This window comes from Hemitrygon akajei, chromosome 21 (assembly GCF_048418815.1).
Source record: "Hemitrygon akajei chromosome 21, sHemAka1.3, whole genome shotgun sequence".
NCBI classification, from domain to species: Eukaryota; Metazoa; Chordata; class Chondrichthyes; order Myliobatiformes; family Dasyatidae; genus Hemitrygon; species Hemitrygon akajei.
In genome coordinates this window covers 23616996-23639090 of record NC_133144.1, presented here as the reverse complement: position 1 = coordinate 23639090, position 22095 = coordinate 23616996, and the positions used below count along the sequence as shown (strand labels likewise).

At 43.8% G+C, this 22095-nt stretch overlaps 1 protein-coding gene across 2 annotated transcripts in view; it reads left to right on the top strand.

Moving 5' to 3' along the window:
- LOC140714166 (uncharacterized) overlaps nt 1-21263 on the top strand; it is a 67206-nt gene extending 45943 nt beyond the window's left edge. For both annotated transcript variants that reach the window (XM_073025033.1, XM_073025032.1), the window contains exons 11-13: nt 5247-5356; nt 11377-11478; nt 20873-21263. In XM_073025033.1, coding sequence (XP_072881134.1) covers nt 5247-5356; nt 11377-11478; nt 20873-20932 — 272 coding nt within the window. In that variant the 3' untranslated portion in view covers nt 20933-21263. The remainder of the gene's footprint in view (nt 1-5246; nt 5357-11376; nt 11479-20872) is intronic.
- Nucleotides 21264-22095: the final 832 nt, after the last annotated feature.

Sequence of the window (22095 nt, the reverse complement as noted above, 5' to 3'; positions counted from 1 at the left end):
CCTGCGTGTGTTGTCACGACGCTAAAGTTTGCAAGTGGGAAGAAGTGGAGTGATATTTGGAAACTTTTTAAAGCATCAGTTAGCAAGTAAATCACATGGCTGGTGTGCAAAAGCTCTGAGAAAATTGTTCATGACCCACTGCAGGCCTGCTACATTTTGTTTTCACTCTCCTTCATCTGCACTCAATCAAACCCAAAGTTCTTATTGACTGTTTTGCTAGCTGTTAAAATAAGTACCTATATATAAAATTTCAGTGCACTCAGTTGTTGTCACTTGGCAAGAAATTGCACTGCACAAGATTTTTGTGCACACTGGTCATCACAGATTGGAGGGAATGTTGATTGGGGTGTTACGTTGCAGCGCAGCCTGTAGATCTGACGGTGCGATGTACTGGGCCGAGTCTAGTACTCAGCAGCTTGCTGCTTTGAGCCAAGGGTGTTGAAAGCAACGGCAGTTTGTTTTGCTATACAGCACTTTCTATAATGAGGTTCTAGGAACGTAGCTATTGCAGCATGGCACTTCTCTCTGTGGGAGTTGCAGCAAGGCAAGGGTTAAGATGTCCAGCCCAGGGTAGCTTGCAGTGCTCAGTCAGGCCAGACAAGAAATGTCTTTGAAAAACATAGCTACCCATAATGGTACAACGGGACTGGAGCCATTTAACCTACCAAGAAAAGATGAGGATGCAAGCTACACATCAACTAGGGAACAATTACTTTACTAACAGTATTATTGGTAGCTTTTTACTATTGACTTTTAACAACAAATGTCAATAGTGATTACCCTTGCAATTAAAGAATTTGAACATAGTTTACCAAATGGCCAATATCCATAACGGCTAGTCATTTCTGTATATTTTTTTTTTAAAAAGGGATTTGTCTTCAGACTTCAGAACAGTGTTGTGTGGGCTGTGGTGCTCTCCCTTTGCACGGGTGTGATTGAAAGTCAATTGACAATGACATCTCTGTAATCTAGGCTACCTCTCAAAAGATCCCCAGGAGTTTGTGCATCTCTTGGCTGTCTGGAATATAACCAGAGCCACTGTTTTCACCTGCCCTATGCACACCATTCTCATCTTGTTCATGCCAGGATGTAAACAATCCGTTGAAGCTGATCATTGTATTTGCTTTAGCCATGGATTGGTGTGTGAGGTGTATTGGAAGGCTTTGCGAACAATACCGTTTTCAATGAAAGTTACTGACCATGAAGCAAATTTAACCAATGGGTGAACATGTAACTCGATGCAATGGACTGTTGGGATTCTAATTATGGAAAAGGCATTCCAGATGTTAACCTTTATTATATAACTTTGGCTACCTTGTGTGGCGTGTGGTTAAGGCGTTGGACTAGCAATCTGAAGGTCGTCAGTTTGAGGCAGCGTGTTGTCCTTGAGCGAGGCACTTAACCACACATTGCTCCAGTCCACCCAGCTGAAAATGCTGGGGTCCTATCCGGCGGGGGGAGGTCTTGTGCTCTCAATCATCACTTCACGCCATGGAAACTGGTATAAGCACCAGCCTGAGGAGCCTATAAGGCTCGGGACAGACTTTAACTTTGGATACCTTGTCTGCATTCTAAATTGGGGTTGGCAGTTTCAAATGGAATTTCTCAGGAGTGCAAAGAAACTAGAGTGGATAATATACAGTTCAGGAGGAACTAGTTGGACATCTATGGTGGGTAATAGATAGATCTTTGCCTGAAATATTGACTCTCATTAGGACTGGGAAGGAAAGATCAGTAAAATGTGGGAGGAAAAGGAGTTTAAGCTGGCAGGTGATAGGTGAGGGGCAGGTGGTGGATAGAAAGTCTGTAACCTATGTACTACATTGGATCATTTTGGAAAAATCTGGTTGCACTAGTGTTCTCTGCTGTCTTCAGGTGATATGCCAGCTTGTCATGTCCTCCAACTGGATTTTCCAGACAGCTGTGTAACAAGAAGTGTCCGTGCAAGATGCAAGCTTCAGATTTTGAGAACCCATCAGCAGTCCTTTACTGCCTCCTGGTGGACTGTAGGTGCATCAGCTGCTGCTATTTTTCATGAATCCCTTGGTTAAGAACACCAGACTTTCTGATTTTTGTAATTTGCCAAGAATAAGTGTGAGGGTATGATTCTTGTAGCAGGAGAGCCTTTTTCATACCTGTCCCCATCGTTACTGTATGGCCTTTCGGGAAGTTAAGTGGCTGGGATAACCTCGGGGTGTACCTCCAGCCATTTTTCCTGCTTGACTAAATTGTTTGTCCTTTGCTACCTAGATTCTCCCTAGCTTGTGTGATACCTGAATTGCAGACACCCCTATGGTCCCATCACAAATTCAAAAGTCCAACATTCCAACAAGCAAAACTAGTTTTCCCGTCTGCTTTAATAACTTGCTGGTCTTGTGTACTTTTTCTGCCACTCATTGAAAGGTTATTTATACTACATTGAGAGAGTTTGTCTAGTACTTGTGGGCAAAAAAAAAACCTGAACCTGTTTCTAACTAAAGGGCAGCCTGAAAGTAAATCTAAATCAGCTTTTAATTGATGGATTGAATTCTGGATTGAGTGAAATTGACTTTTTTGAAGGTTTGCTGTCCAGGCCTCAGCGCATGGATTGAAGTGCAGATGGGGGGAACAATTAGTTAATGCTGGAGTGATGGTAAGGATTGTGGGAGTTTTGGGGGGGGGGGGGTTTAGATAATAAAATTTGAGAACCAATGTAGGTGATGGGTCAATAGCCTCCTTTCCTAGTGGCATGCACTTGGGCAGAATTTTGATACTTAAATAATGCTTGCACTCAGAATTGAAACTTTAATCAAATGTTTTCCCGAAATGTTCATTGCTTGGAATGAGCACCCATGTTCAAATTGCCCTGCAAGATTCTCAGATTTGGGATTTCTGGCAACTGTTGTTCTGTGGCTACTTGGTTGCAGATTGAATGCCGTGTACTGGCTCTCAAACTTGAGTGTGACTCCCCCGCAACCTAATCTTTCCCAGCAATTAACTCCACTGTTTCTTCCACAGCTGTGACTTTACAGCAGCCAATTCACCTGCTAACCAGCATGTCTTTGTCTGGGAATCTCTCGTGGGATTTAGTTTCTTTCCATATACCACACAGAGGTTTGTATTTTGTGCCAGAGGGTTGGTTGAACCTGGGTTACTGGAGCGATGAGGCAGTGGGTTTGCTAGTTGATGCTGCCCACAAGCCGCCTCTTTCACCACCACCCCCCCCCCCCCCCACTCATTATCATTGGCACATCTATTGACTTCATTTTGCAGCCCCAGGTTTGTTCATCTATTTTGCAACTTGCTTTCAAACAGTAAGTTTATTAATAGCAAGTTTTGGTTTCAGTACCTTGGCCTGTGGTTGATGTTTCCACTGGGAACCACCAGCTATCAAGTTTGCTGTCAGTCTGTGCATTAAAAACCATCAGATTGAAGTGCCTCTGTGACGACCTCTGCCAAGCAGAGTGGGGAGGCTGAGAACCGATGAGGCAGAGTATATTTTGCAGTTGACACTTGTACACCTCCCTCTCGGAACACAGGTCCAGTTTCTCAGGATAGAGGAATAGAAAGTATTCTCATTTTAACAGGGACTCAAAAAAAAAAAAGGCGCAGTGCCTCTTTCACCTCAGACAGCTGAAGTTCAGCATGAATCCCCAAATCCTAAGGACTTTCTACAGGGGCACAATTGAGAGCATCCTGACTGGCTGTGTCGCTATCTGGTATGGGAGCCATTTGAGGGGAATTGACCTCCCTCAATTGCAGGACTCTGCAGAGAGTGGTGTGGACAGCCCAATGCATCTGTGGATGTGAACTTCCCACTATTCAGGATACTTGCAGTGACAGGTGTGTAAAAAGGGCCCGAGGAATCACTGGGGACTAGATTCACCCCAATCACAAACTGTTCTAGCTGCTACTATCAGGGAAACAGTATTGCAGCATTAAAACCAGGACCAACGGGCTCCAGGACAGCTTCTTCCACCAGGCCATCAGACTGATTAATTCATGCTGATGCGATTGTATTTCTAAGCTATATTGACTGTTGTATATCCTACTGTACATTTTATTACAAATTACTATAGTTTTCACATTCAGATGGAGATGGAATGTTAATATTTTTATTCATGTATGTGAAATATGCAAGAAATAGTCAATTTAATTTAAATCTATGGATGACAGATAATGAACAAGTCAAATATGCTGGGTGTGCAGTTTTAGCTCCTGCAACACAAGTTCATTCATGGCCTCTGTACAGAGTTGGTATGTTCTCCCTGTGACTGCCTTGGATTCAGCTCCCATCCCCATGTGAGCTAGCTACTGTTGCCTCCAGTGTGGGTGTGAAGGTGGTAGGGGGTGTTAAAGAGAAACAATGGATGGCTCTGGCCACAATAGGCCAAAAGGCTGCCTTCTCTTTAGACATGCAAGCATCGCTAAGTTCAAAGTAAACCTCATTACCAGAATATCTACGTGTCACCACAAATCCAGAGATTCTTTTTCCTGCCAGCACGCTGAGCAAATCTATAGAACAGCAACTGTAAACAGGATCAATGAACTGTGCAAATCCAAATGTAAACATCGAGAGCATGAAACAACAAGCTGGAGTCCTTAAAGTGAGATCATTGGTTGTGGGAATACCAGAAATAGAATGCGTAGTTATCCACTTTCATTCAAGAACCTGATGGTTGAGGGGTAGTAACCGTTCCTGAACTTGGTGGTGGGGTTTCTGAGAATGTCAGTCATTCGCTACAAAGCGTGTGCAGTAGCTGCATCTCGGGGACGGTATGTAAGCAATACAAGGTAAAAAATAAATAAATTGTGTACATTCTAAGTAACAGAATTAGAAAATCCATTGTAGTGCGAAGCGATCAGTGTTACTATACTAAGCACGAGTTTCTGCAGATGCTGAGAATGTTGAGCGACAGAGTGCTGAAGAAACTGGTTTTGCTCGCCAAGGAACTTGGTAAAATCCCTCATGACTTTGAGTTGCTGTACTTGGGACTGTGCTAGTTGAGTTGAGCTGGGTGTGGGTTTAGATTCCATAAAGTCTCGTTGAGCAGTGCCCCTTCAGCGCAGTAATGTGCGGAGCTGGAAAACGGGCTGGAAGCAGACTCTTTTCAGAAGGGCGTGGGATCGTGGTGTTTGTGTCACAGTACCGTGGTCTCACTGCTATCTCTAGCATTTTTGTCAACATTCATTGTTTATGGTGGGGGGGAGGGGGGGGGAGAATGCCTGAAGGCGACAGACTAAAGTAGGAAAAATTTGATTTTCAGATGCAAGACTGGACAGACCATATAAACCCACTCACTTCTCTGATTTTGCGATCGCACTGACAGTGTTGCTTGGCCTGGCAGTCATCCTCCTTCCAGTCATGGCTTTTCTGGTGAGTCGACAATTAATTTGGGTCCCTATGTCATTTACTGGTGCAGGTAATATTACCTAAAACTATCCTCGGTTTACCCAGTGCTACAAGTACCACTCTGCAAGCGTTTAACGTAAGTGTTTTATTTGCAAAATGGTACATCTGACTTCCTTCGGCAATGGGCCGCAATAATATGAAATGCTTGTTCATGCTGCCCCCTGCTGTATTCACTGCAATTCAGATTAGCTCCTTAGTGAAGCTTGGCTGTGAATGTCAATTCTGTGGTGGAAGCTGGGGGATTGTGGAGTGGATGCAGAGAGTATGAAGTGGGTTAGGCTAGGATTTCTGCAAATGGATGCTTTGTCAGGGCCGCCACAGTAGGCCAAGGGTGTGTGTGTATTTGCTGTCTATGTTCAAAGATGAGAACTGGAAGAAATCTTGCAAACTGCCCTCTAAGCAAAGACATACTTGGTCCAAGGATTAGACAATAGACAATAGGTGCAGAAGTAGACCATTCGGCCCTTCGAGCCTGCACCGCCATTCTGAGATCATGGCTGATCATCTACTATCAATACCCGGTTCCTGCCTTGTCCCCATATCCCTTGATTCCCCTATCCATAACATACCTATCTAGCTCCTTCTTGAAAGCATCCAGAGAATTGGCCTCCACTGCCTTCTGAGGCAGTGCATTCCAGACCCCCACAACTCTCTGGGAGAAGAAGTTTTTCCTTAACTCTGTCCTAAATGACCTACCCCTTATTCTCAAACCATGCCCTCTGGTACTGGACTCTCCCAGCATCTGGAACATATTTCCTGCCTCTATCTTGTCCAATCCCTTAATAAATCCCTTAATTAGGCTGGGAAAAAAGTCAGGAATATTGTGCAAGGGATTTGTGTGTGCTAAGTCATGTCTTACCAGTCCTGTAGTTTGAGGAAGTTACCAGTCAAGTTCAAGGTTAGGCAGTGGGTGTTGTCTGTGTGGAATTTGACAAGGCCCACATGGGAGAGATTTCTCAAGAAGGTTCAGTTGCTTGACTTTCAAGATGAGGTAGTGAATTGGATTAGACATTGGCTTCATGAGGTTGGTTGTGGATGGCTGTCTCCCTGATTTGAGACCTGTGACTAGTGGAATGCCACAGGGATCAGTGCTGGGTCTGTTATTGGTCATCTATGTCAATGTGGTAAACTAGATCAAGTTTGCAGATGAAACCAAGATTCGGGTGTAGTGGGACGGTGAGTGAAGTCTGTCAAAGCTTGCAGCGGGATCTGGACCAGGTGGTGAAATGGGCTGAGAACTGGCGGATGAACTTTAATGCAGGTGTACGTGTGTGAGGTGTTCTCATTTGGGAGGGCCAACCAGTGTAAGTCTGGGTGTGTGGTAGGATACTGAGGTGTGCAGTAGAACAAGAGGATCTGGAAATGCAGATCCGTAATTCTTTGTAAGTGGCAACATAGGTAAATAGTTTTTGACTATTTAGGAAAGAAGTTGAGAAGCAGGAACTCAAAGGTAGTAATCTCAGGATTACTGCCTGTGCCATGCGACAGTGAGAATAGGAATAGAATGATGTGGAGGATAAATGCAGGGCTGAGGGATTGGAGCAAGGGTCAGGGATTCAGATTTCTGGATCATTGGGACCTCTTCTGGGGTGGGTGTGACCTGTACAAAAAGGACAGGTTGCACTTGAATCCCAGGGGGACCAATATCCTGGCAGGGAGGTTTGCTAAGGCTATTGGGGAAGAGTTTAATCTAGAATTGTTGCGGGGTGGGAACTGAACTGAAGAGACGGAGGAAGAGTTGGTTGGCTCACAAATAGAGAAAGCTTGGAGACAATGTGAGAGGGAGAATAGGCAAGTGATTGAGAACAGACGCACTCAGACCAATGGTTTGATGTCTATTTTAATGCAAGGAGTCTTATGAACAAAGCCGATGAGCATGGATCAGTACTTGGAGCTATGATGTTGTGGCCATTACAGAGACTTGAATGGCTCGGGCAGGAATGGTTACTTCGAGTGCTGGGCTTAAGATGTTTCCAAAAGGACGGAGGGAGGCAAGAGGTGGGGGTGTGGCATTGTTGATCAGAGATTGTGTCATGGCTACAGAAAAGTAGGAAGTCATGGAGGGATTGTCTGTGGGTGGAAGTTAGAAACAGGAAGGGGTCAATAACTCTACTGGGTGTTTTTTATACAGCTATTAGTAACAGGGATGTCAAGGAATAAATAGGGAGACAGATTCTGGAGAGGTGTAATAATAGGGTTGTGGTGGGAGATTTTAATTTCCCAAATATCAATTGGCAGCTCGCTAGAGTGAGGGGTTTAGATGGGGTGGAATTTAAGTGTGTTCAAGAAGGTTTCTTGACACAGTATGTAGATAAACCTACAAAAGGAAAGACTGTACTTGATCTGGTATTGAGAAATGAACCTGGTCAGGTGTCAGATCTCTCAGTGGGAGAGCATTTTGGAGATGGTGATCACAATTCTATCTCCTTTATCATAGCATTGGAGAGGGATAGGAACAGATAAGTTAAAGCATTTAATTGGAGTAAGGGGAACTGAGGCTATCAGGCAGGAACTTGGAAGCATAAGTTGGAAACAGATATTCTTGGGGAAAAGTACGGAAGAAATGTGGCAAATGTTCAGTGAAAATTTGCGTGGAGTTCTGCATTGGTACGTTCCAATGAGACGAAAAGGATATTAAGGTACAGGAACCGTGGTGTACAAAGGCTGTTTTTAAATCTAGTCAAGAAGAAAAGAGCTTATGAAAGGTTCAAATAAAATAGGCAATGATAGATCTAGAAGATTATAAGGCTAGCAGAAAGGAGGTTAAGAATGAAATTAGAGGAGTCAGAAGGGGCCAAATCGACGGCCTTGGCAGACAGGATTAAGGAAAACCCCAAGGCATTCTGCAAGTATGTGAAAAGGATGAGGTTTGAGAGAATAGGACCAATCAAGTGTGACAGTGGATGTATGGAAGTGTGTATGGAACTGGAGGAGATAGCAGAGGTGCTATGCACTACAGAAAAGCATCTTGGTGATTGTAGGGATGACTTGCAGTGGACTGAAAGCTTGAGCATATAGATATTAAGAGGATGTGCAGGAGCTTTTGGAAAGCATCAAGTTGGATAAGTCACCAGGACTAGATGAGGTGTATCCCAGGCTACTGTGGGAGGCAAGGGAGGAGATTACAGAGCCTGTGGTGATGATCTTTGCATCATCAATGGGGACGGGAGAGGTTCTGGAGGATTGGAGGTTGCAGATGTTGCCTTATTCAAAAAAAGGAGTAGAGATAGCCCAGGAAATTATAGACCAGTGAGTCTTATTTCAGGGGTTATTAAGTTGATGGAAAAGATCCTGAGAGGCAGGATTTATGAGCATTTGAAGAAGCATAATATGATTAGGAATAGTCAGCATGGCTTTGTCAAAGGCACGTCATGCCTTTCGAGCCTGATTGAATTTTTTGAGGATGTGACTAAACACATTGGAGGTAGAGCAGTAGATGTAGTGTACATGGATTTCAGCAAGGCACTTGATGAGGTACCCCATGCAAGGCTTATTGAGAAAGTAAGGAGGCATGGGATCCAAGGGGACATTGCTTTGTGGATCCAGAAATTGGCTTGCCCACAGAAGGCAAAGTGTGGTTGTAGATGGGTCATATTCTGCATGGAGGTCACTGACCAGTGATGTGCGTCAGGGATCTGTTCTGGGACCCTTATTCTCTGTGATTTTTATAAATGACCTGGATGAGGAAGTGGAGGGATGTGTTAGTAAATTTGCTGATGACACAAAGGTTGGGGGTGTTGTGGATAGTGCGGAGGGCTGTTAGAGGTTACAGCAGGACATTGATAGGATGCAAAACTGGGCTCTGAAGTAGCAGATGGAGTTCAAACCAGATAAATGTGAGATGGTTCATTTTGGTAGGTCAAATAGGATGGCAGAATATAGTATTAATGGTAAGACTCTTGGCAGTGTGGAGGATCAGAGGGATCTTGGGGTCTGAGTCCATAGGACACTCAAAGCTGCTGCGCAGGTTGACTCTGTGGTTAAGAAGGCATATGGTGTATTGGCCTTCATCAACCGTGGGATTGAGTTTAGGAGCTGAGGTAATGTTGCAACTATATAGGACCCTAGTCAGACCCCACTTGGAGAAACTGTGCTCAGTTCTGGTCACCTCACTACAGGAAGGATGTGGAAACCATAGAAAGGGTGCAGAGGAGATTTACAAGGATGTTGCCTGGAGTGGGAAACATGTCTTATGAGAATAGGTTGAGTGAACTTGGCCTTTCCTCCTTGAAGCGTCAGAGGATGAGAGGTGTATAAGATTGAGAGGCATTGATCGTGTGGATAGTCAGAGGCTTTTTCCCAGGGCTGGTATGTCTATCAGGAGAGGGCACAGTTTTAAGGTGCTTGGAAGCGGGTACAGAGGGAATTTCAGGGCTGAGTTTTTATGCAGAGTGGTGAGTGTGTGGAATGGGCTGCCGGCAATGGTGGTGGAGGCACAGACGATAGGGTCTTTTAAGAGACTTCTGGACAGGTACATGGAGCTCTGAAAAAGAGGGCTATGGGTAACCCTAGGAAATTTCTAAGGTAAGGACATGTTCGGCACACCCTTGTGGGCCAAAGGGCCTGTATTGCGCTGTAGGTTTTCTGTTTGTTTCTACATCGTATTCAGTAAATTATGAAGTACAGATTTGGGACTTCATGTTGAAATTATGTAAGACATTGCGAAGCCTGGTTTGGAGTGTTGCGTGTGCAGTTTTGGTCAGCTACCTACAGGAAGGGTATCAATAAGATGGAGAAGGTGCAGAGAAAATTTACACGGATGTTGCCAGGACTTGTGCATCTGAGTTACAGGGAAAGGTTGAATAGGTTAGGACTTTATTCCCTAGAATGTAGAAGATTGAGGAGAGATTTGATAGAGGTATACAAAACTGGTACAGAAGGATAAATGAAAGCAGACTTTTTCCCATTGGAGGTTGGGGGAGACCAAAACTGGAGCTCATGGGTTAAGGGTGAAAGGTGAAATGTTCAGGGAGTGTAAGAGGGAGAACCTCACTCGGAGGGTGGTGAGTATGGAATGAGCTGGATAGGAGAGTTATGGTCTGGATGCAGGTTGATGGGACTAGGCAGATTAATAGTTTAGTATGGATTAGATGGGCTGAAAGGCCTGTTTTAGTGCTCTGACTCTGTTCTTCATTGTGGAACTCATTCCTCACTTGCAGCCAAGTCCGTATGGATTGGCAACGTCCGCTCCACAGACACCACCGGTATAGATGCACTGCAAGGCTGTGTGTAGTATTCCCCCGTCCCCCATCCAGTTCTACTCAGTTTCCACACCAGGCCGTGTAGCAACCAGTCAGGATGCTCTCAGTGTAGAAGTGTATGTAGATTTGGCTTGTCATCTGAAACTAAGTTCTAAAATTCAGGGCACCATTGAGCCACCTTTGTAGCTCACAGATAAATCATTAGTATATTGAGGTTAAACTATACAGTACAATTGGAATTAGTATTTCAGCTACAGAGAGTGCAGGTAGGCAAAAGCAAAGGTGGTTTGCAGTCTAGTCCATCCTATTGTAACAGACCATTCAATAGTGGGATAGAAGCTGTCCTGGAGTCTGGTACATGCTTTGCATCTTCTGTCCAATGGGAGGGGGTGGGGAAGAAGAGAATGGCTGGGGTGGAGTCTTTATGTTCCACGTTGTGCTTCAGAACAGGTGGCATCTCAAATTGCTGGCTTGCTGAGCAAGCTGTGTAATGAGGCTTTTTCACTTCTCTAAATCTTGGTGTGTACCCAAATTAAAACAGCTACTGGAATTTACCCCTGTCATAAATTTGCTGTATTTCTGTAGTCATTAGAAATGTAAACTGATCCCGTTGAGGTGTGGCCAGAGGGAATGGAAGGTCAGTTTCCAGAAATGTATTTGGATTGAAGAATTGTCAGATGAAAGGTAGAACAGGAAGGAAATTTGGAGGTAGTTTTCACCAATTGATATCTGTGTTTTGACAAAATTTGACTTGAGATTGACGAAATGTTGGTTTTGCTTTAGTGTTGGAAATACAGTTTATGTACTGCCTGCCGAGAAGGTTTTGTATGCCATAACTGGGATGTGGAGCAGGAGAATGCGAGTCCGCAGCTACCACTGCCAGAGGTGAGATTCGGGGAACTTCCTGTGGGGAGGGACAAATGAGTAGGTATAAAGAAAACTTTATCTAATTTGGCTTCATTGTTCTGAGGTAAATTAAGGGTGGCTAACTGGCACTGTCATTTAATCTTTCATACCTTTATGTTCATTTGTAAATTGTCAAATGGCAAGAGTGCTAGGATGAAGTGTGCCTGAAGCATTGGGTTTTGAATCCCCAAGGGTCTACTATCATCACCAACAAATAACCAAATCCACCATTGACAGGATGAGGGCAACATGGAAATGCCACTTCTTGGTGCTTCCCTCCATGTCTGTCCACCTAGCTTGGAAATGTGGTGTCATTGGCACTAAGGTACAGCCCTGGGCTGAGCAGTACTACTTCCTTGCAAGGACTGAATCCTCTCATTCTTTCTCCCCGGGTTGCCTGCTTCTCATTTAAAATGCTGAAGTCAACCCTGTAGCTGGCATGGTCATGAATGTTAGCATAAACACTGCATTTATTTGGATAATGGTGCTCTGGGATGTTTTCACAAACTTGATGCCTGGGATACTATAGAGATGAGAGATTGCGATTGGAATTTGGAACAAAAAGCGGAAGGAACTTGGGTTGGGTGACATCGATGGAGGGCAATGAGGTTGAAACTTTGGGTTGAGACTTTTTCTGTGGTTGGTCAAGTGCAGTTTCCTTTCTGTTCGTTTGCTCGGGTTCTCCTCTTTTGTGTAAACAGTTTTCAGAATGGTAGCTGGATGCAGTGATCAGACTTAACATGCCTCCAGGTGATATTTGTTGGCTTCGATCCAAAGATAGCCCAGCCAAGTCAAGAAGATGTGGGATTTCTGAAAGTGATGCACTAAAATTTAGGTGGTTACATCAAATTAGAAGTCTTTCAACTGAAGCTGTGGCTTTTGTATTTTTAAAGGCATTTATTTTGGAAAAGGATTTTTCCTGGACCATTGGCCAAAATTTAATGCCTTAACTACTGTTTCAGTAACTTTTTTAATACTGGGGTCTTGTTGTCCACTTGCAATGTTCTCTCATCAGAATACCAAACTTCCAAAGCTACTCGGCTATAGATGATTTGGGGCATCAAGTTGTGGACTGCTGTATAAATGTCTCTTTGGGAAAACTTGGATAGATGTCTTCAACCTGTTCACTGGGTGATTAAGATACAGGAGTAGAATTAGGCCATTTGGCCCATTGAGTTTGCGCCACCATTTCATCATGGCTGATGAATCATCTTCTCTCTCTCCCCAGCTCTAATCCCCTGCCTTTTCCCCATATCCTTTCAGCTCCGGACTAATCAAGAATTTATCAGCCATCTTAAATATACATAGAACATCGCAAACCTACAGCACAATACAGGCCCTTCAGCCCACAAAGTTGTGCCAAACCTGTCCCTGCCTTAAAATTACCAGGCTTACATATAGCCCTCTATTTTTCTAAGCTCCATGTACCTATCCAAAAGTCTCTTAAAAGACCCTATCGTATCCACCTCCACCACCGTTGCTGGCAGCCCATTCCACACACTCACCACTCTCTGAGTAAGAAAACTTACCCCTGACATCTCCTCTGTACTTGCACCCCAGCACCTTAAACTTGTGTCCTCTTGTGGTAACCATTTCAGCCCTGTGGAAGGGGTGGGGGGGGGGGGGGGGGGGGAGAACCTCTGACTATCCACACAATCAATGCCTCTCATCATCATCTTCACCTCTATTAGGTCACCTCATCCTCCGTTGCTCCAAGGAGAAAAGGCTGAGTTCCTTCACCTATTCTCATAAGGCATGCTCCCCCAATCCAGGCAACATGCCCAATGACTTGGACTCCACAACTGCTTTTAGCAATGAATTCCACAGATTCCCCATTATCTAGCTAAAGGCATTCCCCTTCATTTTAAAAGGATGCCCCTCTATACTGAGGATGTCCTTTGGTCTTGGATCCCCATCTGCCATCATGGGAAACACCCTCTCCACATCTCCATTGGGTCCTTTCAACATTCAATAGGTTTTAATGAGGTCACCCCTCATTCTTCTTAATTCCAGTGAGTAGAGGCCCAGAGCAAGTAAGCACTTATGTGACGAGCCATTCAATCCTGGAGTCATTTTGGTGAACTGCCTTTAACCAAGAAAGGATGTGTTGATGTTGGAGGGGGTTCAAAGGGCCCAACACTGCTCACAATGGTCATTGTATATCAAGCCAACTGGACTTGCTGTTTTGTCAAAGAAGTTTTGCCGCTCATCCAAGAGGCTTCTTCAGTTCAAATCCATGGTGGGTAGTTTTCTAGTTTTTAAACTAGTTTGTTTAAAGGTATACCAATCACATGAGTGAGTCATAGAAGTAATATGAGGGTCATTGTTTTTATCTTTGCATAAATGGAGCTGTGAACTGTTGTGGAGATGCCAGCTTAAGATGTTAGCATTGTAAGTAACTGATAAGTGTTGTACCCCACCCCTCTGTTCAGAGATGGGTTTTCCAGTTTAACAAAGATGGCTTCTTTAACCCCTCCCCTTCAAACCACCTGTCCTCCCTGTCCAAAATGTGCATATTGTTATCATCAAATGTTTACCTTGTCCTTTAGATGTAGAGATACGGTAGAGTCTTGATCTGGGGTGTTATCCCTCCTATGTTGGGCCATCTGTTTGTGAAGTGGTTGTTTTTTATTGCCAATATACAGATCTGTGCCGTTCTCACTGCATTGGATAGCATGTACAACATTATTCCGTTTGTTTGGGTGTAAATCCTTGGGATGGATGCGTTTGTGTTTGTAGGTTTGGGGGAAAAAATGAATTTGTTGCTGAAATTCCCGAGTTTCTCTGAAACTCCAGCTACATATGGAATGACTACTTTCCTGTCTGCTCCTTGCCTCTATCTGTTAGGCTGATGTCCCTGCTGGTTTTTGTTGCTGTCTTGATGAAGGCCCAGTCAAGGTAGCTGCAAGCTTTCAAGGCTTCTCTTTCTTAAATGTGCTCCGTCTCTTTAGTTGTAATATTGGTGGGAACATTCTTTGTGCTGTGACAGTGTTCTGATAACCCTCAACTCATTGGTTGAGGTCTGTGGATGACACCTGGGTCAAGATCAACATCCATGAGGTGCAAGCCTTCACAGAATACATTAACTCATTGGCTAATAACATAAAACTTGCTCGAAGACGTCGAACAATAGACTGGGCAGTACTTGTCAAAGAAAATGGACATCTAGATACTGAAGTTTACAGGAAACAAACCCACACAGATCACCTATGGTTTGACTCTCATTGCCCATTAGAACACAAGTTGGGGGTTATCAGAACACCACATCACCATGCTGAGAATGTGCCCACCAATGTTACAACTGAAGACGAGGGGTGCAAGTATTTAAGAGTAGCCTTAATCTTGTGGCTACCCTGACCAAACACTAGTTTCCTGTTTATTTAAATATATAATCTACAAGCAGTCAGACAAACTCATCCACCCAAGGATCCTACACCCAAACATAAACAGAGCAATATTGTATATGCTGTTCAGTACAATTGGAACTGCACAGATCTGTATATCAGCGAGACAAAACTGCTTCCCAAATGGTTGGCCCAACATAGGATGGCTAATACCTCGGGTCAAGGCTCTGCTGTACATCTACCCATAAAGGACAAGGGACACTCCTTTGATAACAATGTTCACATTTTAGACAGGGAGGGATGGGTGGTTTGAAAGAGGGGTTAAAGAAGCCATCTTTGTCAAACTGGAAAACACATCCCTAAATGGGGGGGGGGGGGGTAGGGTATGACACTACTTATCAGCTACTTACAGTGCAGTCCTAACATCTCTACCCCAGCAACTCCAACGGTTCATCCAGGTAAAGATGAGACTGATGACCCCCTCATTATCCCCATGACTCTTAAAACATTCATATGGTTGCTTTACCTTTAAACTACTATTTATAAGCCAGACAACTGCCCACCATGGATTAGAACTGAAGAATATTCACTTGGATGAGTGGCGAATAGTCTTCTGGACAACCCAGCAAGTCCATTTGCCTGGTTTACTTCTGCTTGATGTACAATATTACATGCTTTTGTATTCTAGTTCTCTCAGTGAATGCTAACATTGCATTTGCATTTCTTGCCACTGATTCAACCTGCAAGTTAACCTTTGGGGTATCCTACACAAGGTCTCTTCAGTTCCTTTGCACCTCAGATTTTTGAATTTGCTCTCAGTTTAGAACAATAGTCTGATTTTGCAGCTTCTACCAAAGTGCATGGCCATATACTTGCACTATATTCCATCTGCCACTTTGCTCATTTTCCTAATCAGAGTCCTCATTTAGCCTCTCTGCTAACTCAAAGCCACCTGTCTTTGTATTATTTGCAAACCTGGCCTCAAAGTCATCAATTCTGTCATCCAAATCATTGACATGTAACATAAAGAAGCGGTCCCAGCAGAAATCCCTGTGGAAGACGGTCACTGGCAGCCAACCAGAAAAGGTTCCCTTATTTACACTCTTCACCACCTGCAATCAGCCACTGATTTATTCATGCTAGAATCCTTTGTGAAATAGCAAGGGCTACTAACTTGTTAAGCAGACTTGGGTGTGACACCTTGTCTCAAAGGCCTTCTGAAAATCCAAGTACACAACATTAACCGATACTCCTTTGTCTATTTTACTTGTTATTTCTTCAAAGAATTCCAGCAGATTGCAGGTAAGATTTTTTCCTTGAGGAAACAATCCTGACTACATCCTATTTTATCATGTGCCTCCATACCCTGAGACATTATCCTTAATAATCAACTCCAACATCTTCCCAACCACAGATGTCAGACTAACTGACCAATAGTTTCCTTTCTTCTGCTTCTCTTCTTCCCCCTCCCCCCCCCCCCCCACACCCCTTCAAGAGGAGTGACATTTGCAATTTTCCAGTCTCTGGAACCATTCTAGAATCCAGTGATTCCCTCCATGATCTCTTCAGACACCTCTTTCAAAACCCTGGGGTGTACACCATCTGGTCCAGGTGACTTGTCCATCTTCAGACCTTTCAGTTGCCCAAGAATGTCCTCACATCTAATGACGACTTCGCACATTTCTGTCCCCCGACACTCTCGACTTTTGGTTATGTGACAATGCCTTCCTCACTGAAGACATGCAAAATATTTATTCAGTTTGTCTTTCATTTCCTTGTCACCCTTTCCTCCATTCCAGAGTGATTTTTTCCAGCAGTCCGTTATCTACTCATGCCTCTTTTCCACTTTATGTATCTGAAGAAACTTTTGATATCATCTTGAATATTATTGGCTAGCTTACCTTCATGTTCTATCTTTTTATGACTTCAATCTTTTGTTGGCTCTTAAAAGCTTCCCAATCTTCTAACTTCCCACTAATTTTTGCATTATTATATGCCCTCATTGACTTCTATGTTGACTTTTCGTCAACCACTGTTGCATCATTCTGCCTTTGGAATACTGCTTCGGGATGTACTTACCCTGCGCCTTACAAGTTGCTCCCAGAAATTCCAGGCATTGCTGCTCTGCCATTTATCCCTGCCAATAGTAAACACAAAGTACACTGCAGATGCTGTGGTCAAATCAAGACGTACAAACAAGCTGGATGAACTCAGCAGGTCGGGCAGCATCCGTTGAAATGAGCAGTCAACGTTTCGGGCCGAGACCCTTCGTCAGCCTGAAATGTTGACTGCTCATTTCAACAGATGCTGCCCGACCTGCTGAGTTCATCCAACTTGTTTGTACATCTTGATCCCTGCCAATGTTCCTTTCCAATCAATTCTGGCCAGTTCCCCCCTCATTCATTCCTCTGTAATTCCCCTTGCTCCACTATAACACTACTCCACTGTGTCACGGGAAAGGCAGATAATAGTGCAGAAGATGAGGTAGGTGGCTTACCAACAGAGGCAATGTGTAGTGAGGAGAGGCTGAGGTGAGGAGGAATTTCTTTAGCTAAAATGTGGGAAATATATGGAATTCTTTGCCACAGGCAGCTGTGAAGGCCAAGTCTTTGTGTATATTTAATGCCAAGGATGTTGGATTCTTGACTGGTCAGGGCATGAAGGGATATGAGAGAAGGCATGAGTTTGGGGCTGAGCAGATTATTGGATCAGCTGTGATAAAATGGCAGAGCTGACTCCATGGAGCAAATGGACTAATTCTCTTCTTGTATCTTGTCATAATCCTGATGCATCTGACTTTATCTTCTCAAATTGCAGGGTGAATTCTATCATGATCACTGTCACATTAGGATTTCTTTACCTTAAGCTCTCTAATCAATTCCAGTTCATTACATAGCACCCAATCCAGAATAGCCTTTCCCTGAGTGGGCTCAACCATGAGCTGCTCTAAAATGCCTTCTCATAGGAATTCTAGAAATTCCCCCTCTAGGGATCCAGCACCAACCTGATTTTTCTCTCTGGTACCTGCATATTGAACCCCCCCCCCCCCCCATGGCTATCATAACATTACCCTTTTGACTTGCATTTTCTAGATCTTGTAAGTGTTGACCGCATCTTTGCTACTGTTTGGAGGTCTGAATATAACTTCCATTGGAGTCTTTTCACCCTTAGTTTCTTGGCTCTACCCAGAACGATTCTACAGCTGCTAATCCTTTATCACCTCTTTCTAAGGATTTGATTTCTTTTTTGCCAATAGTCACTCTGCCCCCTTGGCCTTTCCTGCCTGTCCATTCGATGCAGTATGTATCCTTGGATGTTATGCTCCTAGCTAAAATCTTTCAGCCATAATTTGGTGATGCCCACGGTCATGCATGCCATTCTGTAACTGTACTTCAAGTTCATCTACCTTATACTGCATGCATTCAAATATAACGCCTTCAGTACTCCATTCACCTTTTTGATTTGTCTACCTTTTACATTGCAACTCATCCTTTCGACTGAAATTTTGCACTATCATCAGCCTCTCCTTGCTAGCAGTCTCACTACACATTGCTTTTGTTTGTAAACCAATTGCCCCACCCTAAGCACTATCACTCCAGTTTCCATCCAAACCCTCCTGAGTGGCACTAGCAAACCTACCTGGTTCTCCTTGGGTCCAGGCATAACCTATCCCTCCTGTTCAGGTCATACATTCACCAGAAGAGATCCCAATGATCCATAAATCTGGTGCAGAGGGCAGAGTTCCAGTTTCTCGGCCATGCATTCATCTGCTGAATGATCCCATTCTTGCCCTCACTGGCATGTTGCACAGGCAGCAATCCAAAGATTACAACCACGTAGGTCCTGTTTTTTTCAGCTTTCTGCCTAGCTCCTTAAAATCTCCCTCCAGGACATCTTTGCCTTTCCTACCCATGTCATTGGTGCCAGTATGTACCAAGACTTCTGGTTGTTCACCGTCCCCCTTTAGAATGCTATGGACCTGATCCCTGACCCAGCACCTAGGATACAACAAACTATCCAGGTGTCTCTATTGCATCTGCAGAACCTTGTGCCTATTCCTCTGGCTATGGAATGTCCCATTACCTCTGCAATCCCCTTTACCCTGTTCCCTTCTGAGTTGCAGTGCCAGAGACCTGGTTGCTGTGATTCCCCCAGTAGGCCGCAGGCTTCCCCCAACTGTATTTAGTGGTATACTTACTGAAGGGAAGGGCCGCAGGGGTACTCTGCACTGGCTGCAATTCCTCTTCCTTCTGGCATGCATCCAGCAACTTGGGAGGTAGCTCCTATCCGTCTCTTCCTCAATTTCCCCTATGAGCTGAAGGTCATCGAGCTGCAGCTCCAGTTCCTTAACACATTCTTAGAGGAGCTGCAGCTTGGTGCACCTGGTTCAGATGTGCCTCTTGGGGAGGCTGGTGGTCTTCCAGAATTCCCACATCTTGCACACAGAACAAAACACTGCCTGGGGAGCCATTCTCACTACTCTTAACTCTTATTCCTTAGCAGATGAGAAATGGAGAAATGAAGAAACTTGCTAGATTCTTCTCCCAAACCTGATGAGCCAAAGCTACTCCAACGCTAGCCCACTTGCACAATGGCCACTCCACTTGCCCCCGACTTATTTTTATTTGCCTTTTCTAATGAATTCTGTTTGTTGGGTGCAGTGCAACTCCAAAAAAACTTTTGGGAAGTGCTGCCTTTTTAATCTTTAGCTGCAAACCCAAGTGAAAATGTATCTTGTCATACTGCCACTCACTGGGCACAATCCAACTCCTGGTGTATGTGGTTACTGATGTGCTAATTGATAGGTGAACTTGACCAGAAGTGGAAATTTCGATCAACAAGGTGCAAACCTGGAGAGGGACTGTGCAGCTCCTGCCACTAGATGTCAGTGCAGATTGAAAAGTAATTTAATTTGCATTATCAATTGACAGTTTATGCAATATACAACTTTGGAGGTTTTGTCAGTCTTCCAAACTTCAGATGTCTTCTAAAGTTGATAACCACAGCAGGTACTTTATCTTCAAGATCATAGTAGCCCCCTTGTTCTGTGGGGTAGTTGAATGAACTTGGCACCCAATTCAAAGTGATATTTGGCATTTTACCACCCACATCTGGTGGTGGGTTCTACCATTCCAAATAATCCCATACTTCAGGATTTCCATCCCACATACTCGACCAACAGTGCAAGTGACATTGTAATAACTACCCTTGGATTTCCACCCTCTCCTTCTGCAGCCATTCTGATATTCCCATTTCTCTTCAGCACAAGATTGCTGCCACTTAAGACCATATACTTTATCTCCAGCCGTCATTCAAAAGCAATGCTACTGAAATATAAATAAAACTGGAAATGGCTAGTAAGTTGTGAAAGATGAGGAAAGAAACTATTCACATTATTAATCCCTCAGAACTAATTCTCAAATGTTAATGTGTTTTCTCTGTTCAGATCCTGCTTGAGTTGTTCCAAATACTTCAGCCATGATTAGTTCTTAAAGAAATCTTCATGTCTTTGAAGTACTACTTTGGACAAATAACCACTACATTTGTGCCCTAGTGTCTATCACTTGTATGCCCAATGGGTGTTTCCGGGCCTACACCTGTAAACTTCATCAGTGCCAACCAACATCCCGCATTGTTTGGCTGAGCTCTGACCTTTCACCACAGCCGCCTTCACTCACTTTCCTTCCAAATGCAGTTCTGTTTTAAACTGAGTTGAGCAGCTGAAACTCGGACTCCCATTTATTGAACAAGGGAAGAAAGATGTTACTCAACCAAGGATGTAGTTAATTGTCATCTGATCCCACGTAGACTATATGTGGTGATGGATAGACTTTCACACACTGGTGAAATCCAGCAAACTGCGAACTTCATCACATCAACACCTGTTAGTAATATTATAGTGTGTATTAGTACTGAGCAAGCTGGGGATTCTTGGCTGTGATTGAAGACTGATTATAAATGTATACTCACTGATTATAGGAACTAGAACCTGTTTAGTCTTCACCAATGAGTGCTTTTCTTTAAAACAGATGAATCGCGAAAGTTACAGACTCCATGAAGTGCATGCCAATTATTCATTTGAGTCTTGAATTACTTCAGCAAAAATCCGGATGGCGAAGATGGAACTACACCTGATTTCTACCCCCCCCCCCCCCCCCCCCCGGAAGAGAATTTGATGAACTGGAAACGGTATCCTGGTTAAACCCAAGTCTGTCAAAGTTCCCTGGTATCTATCTGATCCATCAGTGTGAATTCTGGTCTCAGAATCTGGGAGTTTTCCATAAACCTTGTAGTGTCCCATTTTTTGAATAGTTGCCATGTAATGAAAAGGAAGGCTTGGCTGTTGCAGTTTGAATTGATTTAGTTTTATTGTTGCAATGAATTGAAAATTGCATCATTCTTCTTCTCCTCCCCCCCCCCCCCCCCCCCCCCCGCACCCCCCACTTCCTGTGGTTTCGTTCTGAAATTGGTGTTTGGGGTGAATCAATATACAGTGGACTGAATTTTAATATGGGTTTAATTAGATTTCTGGGCTCTACCAATTTTGTTTGGGTTTCAGTCAGTATTCAGAGCTGATTATAACTGGCTTGAAAAAAGAATACTGTCACTGATAGTTGAATGAGAAGGGAATTTTTTTTGAGCCTTCAGGTTATTTCCAAATAAGAGGGTGTTGTATTTGCCAGCAGTTATTAAAGTAATTATAGTTGAAATAAGTGGTACTATTCCAGATTTGTTGTCAAAGTCAAATCAAATGAATCTATTTGGTGTTAACAATCCCCGTGAATGATGCGTCAATTACTTGTGTGCATCCATATAGATGAACTGGTCCACATCCTGTGGTCTGAACATTTGACAGACATGCTTATCATTCAGGTATCAGCATGGTGCACTCGCTCTTCAAAGTTGTTGCACTGGATGGAAGTGTTGCCCATATTGCTAACAGTTTTTCAGAGAGGTTGGAGTTAACTTGGTTGCACTTTAAAAATGCTTAGAGCAAATTAAGCGACACTGGTGAAATCCCCTGTATTCCAGATAATTTCTGAGCAATGAGGTAACAGGCTAGAATGGTGCCAAACATTATTTGGGTCTGGGCTTGGACCATTCAACCACCCAGTTATTAATGGGAATCCTTTCCTAATATAGATGTGTGCACTGATCTAATTCTAGTGCACCCATCTCACATAGCACCACTGCACCGCAGCCCAGTGTCGGCCAGTTTTAAAACCTGAACTTGGGCAGATGTGAATCTAAT